At 34.6% G+C, this 10,766-nt stretch overlaps 1 protein-coding gene across 1 annotated transcript; it reads right to left on the bottom strand.

The window, feature by feature from the left end:
• Nucleotides 1–3,838: 3,838 nt before the first annotated feature.
• Nucleotides 3,839–4,513, bottom strand: LOC150095235 (sulfotransferase 1C1-like). The gene has a single exon (XM_090410627.1). The coding sequence runs from the start codon at nt 4,511–4,513 to the stop codon at nt 3,839–3,841; it is 675 nt and encodes a 224-aa protein (XP_090266753.1).
• Between the last annotated feature and the right edge of the window lie 6,253 nt (nt 4,514–10,766).

Below are 10,766 nucleotides of genomic sequence, written 5' to 3' on the forward strand. Positions count from 1 at the left end.
TGAAAAGGGCCCTTCGTTCTTCTACCGGAAATGTTTCCGATTCGATTATGTGGATGGTTTTATCAGTAACTTGTTAATCGACTTCCGTCTAAAAGCGGAAATTAGTCAACGATATTATCGATAGCCCGTGTTTAGTCATTTACTGGAATACACACACACACACACACACACACACACACACACACACACACACACACACACACACATATATATAGGCATAAAATACTTACCTTTAGAGGGATGCAAGGATGCTTTAGACGGACTAAAATTGCCTAAAACTCCTGATTAGGGACTCACCATCTAAGGATAGAGGAGAATTGTATAGAATTGGATGGAATAAATAAATTAAATAAATAAAAGCAGAAAATTCAGATAAAACTTTCAAGAGACACCTGTTCGACTATTGTGTCTTCTTAAGGAAAATATATTTTATACATGCAGTAATAAATGAACAATAATGGTTCTGAGCAATCGTGACGGTTGCATTCATGAGTTGGCACTATCGACATGTACGATGGAGCATTGAACTAGAAAACACTCTGTATGGTGAAATTCTATTGTGCAAGGCAGCCTTTCCTAATAATCTACATCAGGTGCAAGAGCCTCCGTAGATCAGTCAGTATAGACGAAGGCCTTTGGTCGAAAAGACCTGGGTTCGCTTCCCGTCATTGAGGTGAGGAATCTTTATCTGGTCTCTTTCGACAAAAAGTAAGTTAGCCGCTCTCGTACGGAGGTCGAGGGTTTTTTTTCACCAGGAAACTCGGGTTTTCCCCCCAGAATACTTTTAAGACCTAGGCCTGATTCGCCAGCTATATGCCGGTCCCTAGCCTGGATAAAATGGTGGGACTCAGATAGTACCGTACTTCTCCGCACAAGGGAGCTCACGGCCTTTGGATCATCATACGCTAAATAAATAAACCCGTCATGTGCAATACATTAAATATTTACAATTGTACCAAGTCATGTGATATCTGCAGATGTAAACAAAACGTGTTTAATAAAGAAATAACTTGCAGCCTTTCGCAGTAATAACTATTTCGGAGTAGTTAATATAGCAAACACTTTTATTTCTGACTAAACTGCATGTCTGTGTGAGGACCGAGGACCATCTTTTTCCTTGCTAAGGGAAGGTTTGACTCATCAGTTATTACAGCTCAGTAAAGACGATAATATGGTTGTAGTTATTACGTATAACATTTAAATAAATGAGTAAACAGCATAAGTTACATTTCCTTCTATAACAAAGGCTTTTTTTATTAAGATTTTTTTATGTAATTCACCATTCCGATAAGTTTTTATGAAAATTTTAATAGCGGTGCCGTAAAAATTAATAATTTTTGTAGGGTTCCACAGTCTCAAAAAGATTAAGAAACATTGTTCTAGTTCATCTCACAGATGTCTATTCCAATTTTATCTTAATCCGGACGACCAAGTCAGTATTCCGATGTTATTCGCTTTAAACCACCTCTTTGCAAGCATCGCTTTGTGACTAGCGTTGCCTTCTAGCATACCACATTAAAATGTCACATTGTATGACTTGCACGATTATGTAGAACATAAATGTCCGAAAAGTTTCATGTTTAATCCTCTAAAGTAGAATTACATAACCTTTGTCCAACACAAGATATACGTGCTAAGGGTTAACCATGTTTTACAGATGATGTCATGCTGCCAATGTTTCTATTTGCATTTTAGGCCTACCTAGTAGTATACTGGGAAGTAGAATATAATATATATCATAAAGTTTCATGATATATAATTCCCAAAGTGCCAATACATAAATAAAAGCTGGAAATTCAAATAACGCAGCAAATTGAACATTCGACATTAAGGTAATGTCGAGTGTGTGTGTGTGTGTGTGTGTGTGTGTGTGTGTGTGTGTGTGTGTGTGTGTGTGTGTGTGTGTGTGTGTGTGTGTGTGTGTGTGTGTGTGTGTGTGTGTGTGTGTGTGTGTGTGTGTGTGTGTGTGCACGCACGCACACAAATTCTCTTAGATAAATCACCTTTGAGTGTGTGAGCACTGACTGATTGTGGTTTAAGTTGAACTTGATAGTTTGCATTTCACACGTCTAAATTACTGCAAGCGGGCCTATGGTTGCCAAGGAAACATAGTTTGCTTCAGACGAAGTCACTAGAATAAAATTGGTAAGATCTCTTGATTCGAGTACACATAAGTATAACTGATGGTGTTTTTTTTTTGTTTTGTTTTGTTTGTTAACTAAGGACACAGTTCTTTATATTCCCAATTACAAACGATACACAAATCTACTATAAAACAACTTCACGTGCTTTGACATTTTATAAGAAGAAACAATCAATGGCACTTTGGATTCGTTCTGCACAAAACAAGTTTCACAGATAAATGTTTCTTTTTAATGTGAATTTAAATAAATATGAGAGAGGAATTATGGAAAAAATGTCAAAGTTGGTAATGAAAATCGCAATGACCGTAAATAGAACAAAAAAAAATCATTTAAGAACTGTAAAGATCTTGATATTGATAAAATATTCATGCTCTGTTCCTTTGAGGATCATCAAACATAAAACATAGCATAAAACAAAAGTATTAAATTCTATCACATAAATATTTAAATATAGTTGCTTACCTGAGTAACAACAGCCGCACTTTGTTCAATGTGCAACGAAGGAACTGTTGGCAAAAAAAAAAAAAAACATGAAATCATGTGATGATGATGATGGGAAAAAATAATGATAATCAAGCACTGATGCAAGTGGAAATGCGGTTGAGTTGATTTCGGGATACTTCGGTGAAGCCACCTTGAAGGATGAGAGTGTCCTTGGCATAGTTGGCTATATTTAGATTGGGGTCTGGTACGCTAGTGTTCTGAATTTGGGGCACTTTCAATAGAAATGCTAAGGGCAAACGCTGCCTTTTTTGTTCAACAACAAAATTGTTGTTCAAAATTTTCCTTTCTGGAACTATTGAAATATAGACCCTCGAATTATGTGGCAACTTTGTTACCCTTACATTTCAGTCTAATTACTGATCGTTGTTATATGCCCAAGATTTCCCAACTATTTGTCTTAAGGTAAAAATCTGATCTTGAAACCAATATTTAACCTAAACTGAGCTTGTTATTTCTGTCTTCAATAGAAGAAAATTGCTGGTCTCATGAATGGGGTGCAGAATTTCTTCTTCCTTAACTTAGCGTTCTTCGCTTTGGTTGTTCTTGAAACAAAACAGCGTTGAATTTGCTTAAAACCCATTTTCTATTTTAAAAATATATTACTTCAAAAAAAAATATAAAGCTTGCTGCGAATTTCATTACTCTGGCTGAGGACATTTGCTTTCACTACCATCACCAGTGGCTTAATTCCTCGGCCACTTCACGAATTGTGAATTTCAATTTTTCATCATTCACGGGTAAAGATCAGGATAGAAAAAGAAAAGTATCCATATTGAAACTTCACGAACAAATCTGAAAGATAACACTAAAGACATCACTAGTAGTTTTCGTCTTTAAAATAAAAAATCAACTTTTAAAAAAGAAATTAAAATTTAACAGTTATACCAACACCAAATTTCTCTTCAAGTACAATAATGAACACTTAATTCAAAGAAAACCTCCAATGTACTACTTATTTCTACAGAGATAAAATCTCTTCTCCTCTAGACTGCCTCTTTATATACTCTTCGAGTCTTCTCTCCTGATCACTTGTCAAATAATTTTTCCAACCGCCCAATTGACCTTTCCGAAAAAATTTTATTTCGACAATTTTTGGATGACCCTCGATATTCTCCCCGTGTGAAATTTATTTGTTCTTAGAAAATGACTTGAGGTAGACGGTGGTCAATATTTTTCATTGCATCAAATAGTCATAGCAACAATTTTTTCAACAGTTCTGTATCCTTTTCTAATACTTCTTTATGCTGATCCCCAAGAAAAGAAGCGATCTTCATAACAGATCCGCTATGGTCGGCTTTCATCCCTTCATAAGTTAAGAACAAAACATTCGGGTCATTTCTATGATCCAACCAAGACAACACATGATCGTACCAATGGCCATAAGGAACTTTCCCATTAATGTAGTGCTCCAAGAAATCATTTAGTTCCATCTTCATAATGATAACGAAAAGGCATTTGCTTAATATGATGATAATAAGAATGCACGCATCCTTGGTATTACGTGCTACGTAGATGTATTTTGCTTCGGGATGATAAGGTTGAAGATGAAAGGGTAAATGTGTCTTCATGCACCTTGGAGGAGAAAGTGATTGAGCAGCTTCTGGAGCTGTCATTTTCAGATATGGAATATATTTGGTTAGCATATCTGCAAGGCTTACGGAAGATGGTGCTGCTTTAGTTAGAATGCCCCATACTATAAACTGGGTCCATGTAGTCCTACTCTTGGTATACGTGACGATGAAGGAATCACAGGGATCAGGTTCGAAGGTTAACATCCCTTCCCATTTCTCTTTAGCGAAACCTGGAGGCATATAAAAGCCATCAATAACGTCCCCTAGTTTATGTTTTCTCCGTTGTCTTTCCATCCTTTTCAGCAGATTCGTAGAGCAACCTAACAAGAAATAAAACGAATATTTAAACTTTGTATTCTTGAATGTTTCTAAATTTATTTTTAAACGATTTCCGTTCATTAAATAAAACGCAAATTAAGTCCACATGGTGATAATTTTCAGATTGTTTTCTTACTATTTATTGAATTAATTTCTATTGTGTTGTAATAACTGACAATTCAGAAGCACGTGTAATAATACACCGGAAGATAGATTAAAATCATCTAGACTTTGCTGTTGGAACTGATACTTTCCCATTTTTGGTATGTCAGAAAAACACCTCTGAAGACTTTTTTCTTACCTACACTTCTTATTCTGAACTTCGGAGCGACAGGTTTTTTAGAAATTTAGTTATTTTTTAATTCTAATAAAAGTCTGTATAGCCGTTAAAATATTTATGTCAATCATATAATTGAAAAAACACAAAATACACCTTCTGTCCAAAAAGAAACCGAACTTTTCGAAAAAAGAAAAAACTAGTGGCGCCACCTGTTGTATCTTTGTGTTTTCGAAAGCGGCAACCTTCATTAGTGTTGTGTCAACTGTTTATGACATTTGTTTCATTAGAAGCCGAGTTATAGTGCCAAGAGTGACAGTGGGTTTTGACGAACGGTGGGAAAATGAGTTTCAAACAGAGCTGCGATTGACCTTTGTGTTAAACTTGGTAAAAGTTTTACCGAAACGCATCAAATGCTTCAAAAAGTATAAGGTCAGGGCCGACGGAAGCGGGCATTCAGAGCCGCATGCTCTGAATGCGGCGCACGCGGGCGTCGCTACGAAGGGGGGCACCGCCGCCTGGGCACGGTTCATAAGTTCATTTTTAAGAAACAAAATTTTTATCCTAAAAACTAAAAATTCTTAGAATGATCAATATTAAAATAAATAAGGCCGGATACACCGAATAAAAATTTTTAAAAAAATTGTACATAAATTGTATAAAAATTGTATATTTACAGTTTACATCAGAAATCAGAGTTGATGAACCGTACACATCATCCAGTTTGCGTGAAAGTACTATTACAACTATTGAACAAGATAACAAGACGCATGATTTAAGTGAAAAACAGTTAGGAGAAGATTTAGTTGTAGTTGACCACGAAACTAACACATTGTTAGTCTCTGTAAATTTAGAAGATTCAGGTGAATGGGGAAATATTGATGAAAAATTACGAGTTGTTTTAATTGAAATGGGGCCTGCTCAAAAGAAAAAAATAATATATCCCAGAGATACATATGGTCGAAAATTTGGCAACACGTATTACAATAGAAAAATGGAAAACGGGGAGCTCGTGCCAAGAATATGGCTCATTTATTCAGAATTAAATACTGTTTTTTGCTTTTGTTGCAAACTTTTCGCACCTACCGAAGCAGGTTTAACTCACATGAAAAATTTCTTAAAATGGAAAGAACTTGATAAAAATTTAAAAAACAAAACTACTATTGATTGCCAGACTCAAAGCATGTATGAAATGGAAAAGAAACATTGGACGAGTGTTTTAGAACGCTTGATTGAAATTATAAAATTCCTTGGTAGCCAAAATTTAGCTTTTCGCGGATCATCTGATAAATTATATGAAAGGAATAACGGCAATTTTTTAAAATTAGTCGAACTGTTTGCGAAGTTTGATCCTGTTATGGAAAATCATGTTGAAAGGGCCCTACAACGAAACAATAGAGAACACTATTTGAGTAAAGACAGTCAAAATGAAATATTGGAAATTTTAATTAAGGCAATCGGGAATACAATTTTATTATGAATTCGAAAATCTAAATATTATTCCATAATTTTTGGCTTCACATCTGATGCAAGTAAAACAGAACAAATGACCATTATTGTTCGCTTTGTTTCCTGTGAATTATCAAGATGAGGGAAAACGTTTTAGGTTTTGCAGATATATCAGATTCCACAGGACGTTGTTTATGTGCAACAATAATGGAACAACTGGAAAAATGGAACATTCCCATTGAAGACATGCGAGGTCAAGGGTATGACAATTGGGCAAATATGAAAGGGAAAAAATATGGGCTCCAAAATTTGCTTTTGAACAAAAATCCTCGAGCATTTTACGTGGATGTGCTGCTCATACTCTAAATGTAATCATTAACGATGCAGCCGAAGTGAATGCAGATTCAATTAGTTTCTTTGCAATTATTCAAGAAATATACAATTTTTTTTCATTCTCTTACAAACGTTGGGCAATCCTTTTAGAGTTCGTAAAAAAATTAACATTGAAACAGCCATCAGAAACGCGATGGGAAAGTAAAATTAACGCAATCCGCCCTCTACGATATCAGTTACGAGAAATGTACGATGCACTTTTTGAAATTTTAAATAATGAAAATTTTAATAAAGAAACTCAGCATGAAGCACAAACTTTATGTGCTAAAATAAAGGACTACACATTTATTTGCTCTCTTATAACTGGACATGATTTACTTAACAGAATAAACCCTGTGAGTAAAATGCTTCAAGACAAAAATATGAACATTACATTTGCTTTAGAATCTATCGAAAACTTAAAAATATTCTTACAAGAGTATCGATGAGATACAAATTTTAAACAAGTTCTAAAACAGCAAAAGAACTGAGTGAAGAGGTGGACGGAGAACAAGAATTTAAAACTGGTAGGGAAGTTCGACGGCGAAAGGAGACACGACAATTTGACTACGAGCGTCATGACGAAACGCCACAATCGCCAGAAGATAAATTTAGAGTGAATGTGTTTTATACACTTCTAGACGTTGCAATGTGTCAACTAAAAACATATTATGATATTTTATTTTATGATATTATGATAATTATTGGACATAATTTTATTGTGTCCAATAATTTAACTTTTCCTAACTTTTTCAATTGCTTTAAGAATACTATTAATTTTGCCTGTTAGTGTAGCGAGCGGTGAACGTTCCTTTTCCAAGTTGAAATTGATTAAAACCTACTTAAGAACAAGTATGTCACACAAAATAGGTTGTTAGTTTGGCGTTAATAGCTATTGAAAATGATGTATGCGCGGAATTAGACGTTAAGACCATTATTTCTAATTTTGTGAATATGAAATCAAAAACCATAAAATTTTAATTTAAAAAATTTCAAGTATATTTGTGTAATTTAATTTATTTTCTATTATTCTGTAAAGAAGTTATTTTTTGAATACTTATATTAAATGTTCTAATTATTTCTGAATTATTTTCTTATTTTCTCATCTATCTTGAGTTTCTTTTATTTTCCTAAAAGATAGTTCCACTTATAAAAATTATTAAAATATTTTTACAAGTTACTAAGAATTTAGTAACTTGTAAAATGCAAGAAGTTTTTAAACTTTAGTTCAAATAAATTTTAACTTTAATTAAAATTCATTTTAATTTTGTTAGCGATTTAACGATTATCCTGCCTTCTCAACACCCCCGGTTCGTCACATTTAGCGAACCAACGTGTGTCCGTTCTCTCAAAATTTATTTAAGAAATTTCAAATCATTTAAATTTTTATTATCGTAAAAGAACCACACACGCCCGGATCGTTACAGGGGCGCTTAGATAGAAATTGCATGCGGGCGACAGAGACCCTAGCGCCGGCACTGCATACGGTGATGAATGCTTATCCCGTACTGAAGTTTACGAGTGGTTTAAGCGATTTCAAAGTGGTCATGAGACGCTTGAGGACGACGAAAAGCCGGGCAGTCCATAAACTGGACTGAGCGAAGTTAACATCCAAACAGTGCGTGATTTCATCAAAGAAAACCCGAAATCGTCCATGAGATTGATTGAAGATGAATTGGGGATTCCAAAATCAACTGTGCATAACATTATGATTGAGAGTTTGGGCCTTCGTAAATTGAATTCGCGATTTGTTCCCCACAAATTGACTGACGACCAAAAAATGTATCGAATTGAACACTGCAAGGACCTCATTAAAACTGCTCGCAAGGACTCAGACTTCCTTGAAACGATCGTTACTGGTGACGAAACGTTGTTTTGTGTATGAGTAAGAAAGAAAGCGCCAGAGTGCTGAGTGGAGACCACCAGAAGAGGGGCATCCGAAAAAAAGTCGCTTGGAGAAGTCAAAAGTAAAGACAATGCTGATTTGTTTCTACGATTCAAGGAAATTATCCACAAAGAATTCGTTCCGCCTGGCCAGACGGTGAACGGTGAGTTTTTTCTCGAAGTTATGAAGCGATTGATAGCGAGAATTCGTCGCGTACGGCATGAATATCGTGACGACCGACCGTTCGTCAAAACATGCTGTCACTCTTGGCACTATAACTCGGCATCTAATGAAACAAATGTCATAAACAGTTGACACAACACTAATGAAGGTTGCCGCTTTCGACATCAAAAAGATACAACAGGTGGCGCCACTAGTTTGTTCTATTTTCGAAAAGTTCGGTTTCTTTTTGGACAGAGGGGTGTAGAATGAAAAGGTGGTTTCAGAACTATGCACTATAATAACTCCACTCTGTCTGAATAGAATTTAGCTAAATTTGGGTCTTCCTATGCACATAAGATGTCCATTTTCTTTTAAGTCTGTATCGTTTAGTGTTTTGGCGAATTCTGACAAAACAATTCGAAATGTACTTCCGCACTGATTACGGCATTTACAATTAGTATTGAGGATCAGTGTATAAGAATTATTATATCACAATTCGTTACAAAACTCACATTTTTATGATTGTCTATTTCCACATTTCATTATGCCCTGCAGATTAACGTTTTTTTTTTTTTTTTTTTTTTTATTTTTATTTTAAGGTTGCAGTTTTCGGAATGCAGTTCGTGTTTTAAAGGCAATGCTATGTTTATAGATCAGATTTATAATTGGTTTTATAAAATATATTTTGAAAAGGTTCCTGTTTATAAAATTTTCTGAAAAGTCCAAGTGAATCACTTGTAAATGAACTTGTTAATAACAATCAATAATTTCAAACACTTCAAAACAAGGATAAATATTAATTGAAAGCCAAACGGCTATTTTTCTGGCATCCTTAATAATAATTAAGAGGATACAAATCCCTTGTTGTTCAACTGCCAGTAAGCAAAACTCTAAGATCGAGAACTACGAATCTATGAGTTTCATATATATACCGAAAAACTATCGGCAAATCCACGTATAAGTAACCACTTGGTAGTATAACACCAAGGCAACTCGAAGCGAAGGTGGAGCAAGCTCCCTCACTAGCCTTGCTATTTTCTCATAATGTAATTACAGTATTACATCCCCTAGGGGCTGTGTTTTTACATTATGAGAAAATATCAAGGATAGTGAGGGATCTTGCTCCACCTTTGCTTTGAGTTGCCTTCGTGTTGTACTACCAAGTGGTACACTTGGATTCGCCGATAGTTTTTCGGTATATATGAAACTCATAGATTCGTGGTTCTCGATCTTAGAGTTTTGCTTACTGGCAGTTGACCAACAAGGGATTTGTATCCTCTTAATTATTATTAAGGATAAATATTGTTCAGTTGATTGTCACAGAAGAGATGGGCCATTATGATGTGAATGGAGTCTCCATGTCCAACAGAAAGAATTTTAAGGTATTATAAAACTACATGCTTCGGATTTATTAATGTTATGGAATAATATCTGCCATGAAACTCTAAAAGAGCAGCCTATATGTTAAGGTGAACAATATTTACATGTTCGCTTCCTCCCAGAGAGGGGTTCCAAAATGGAAAATTTTAACGAAGTGATTTTCTCTTTAGACAATAAATGGAAGCATTTGTTTGTGTCTTAATTACGAAAGATATTTCTATTATAAGAAAACTCCTTACATGTCATTTTATAGAAGAAACCATTGTCCTATGAATCCATGTTTCATAAAACTGCAACGTTTACAGTTAAATGTTTCTTATTTTATCTGATGTGGAAATAATACAGAGGTTTAAATAGAAATCACAATGACCCTCAATAGAACAAGAAAATCATTATAGGAAGCGAAAAGCTTCCTCAAAGAAACGGAGTATCAATTTTGGTCTTCTGAACACTGAATAGCTAATAATTTTCGCTGTTACAATTCATTTCTAATATAATGGTTATCACGCGAATTAATAATAATTTAATTGAGAAAGGGTGTATTTATTTATTATTGTAATTAATAGCATTAAACAAAATAATTAACTTATATGGCATAAATACATAAATATAGTTACTATAGTTGTTTACCTGGATGAAAAGTGCTTTGATAAGAGTCAGACCATGATGAGTGTACAATGAAAGAGTGTTATCATGATGATGGA

Source organism: Typopeltis vanoorti, chromosome 20 (genome assembly GCF_054136105.1).
Source record: "Typopeltis vanoorti isolate ZY-2024b chromosome 20, IOZ_Tvanoo_1.0, whole genome shotgun sequence".
Lineage (NCBI taxonomy): Eukaryota > Metazoa > Arthropoda > Arachnida > Uropygi > Thelyphonidae > Typopeltis > Typopeltis vanoorti.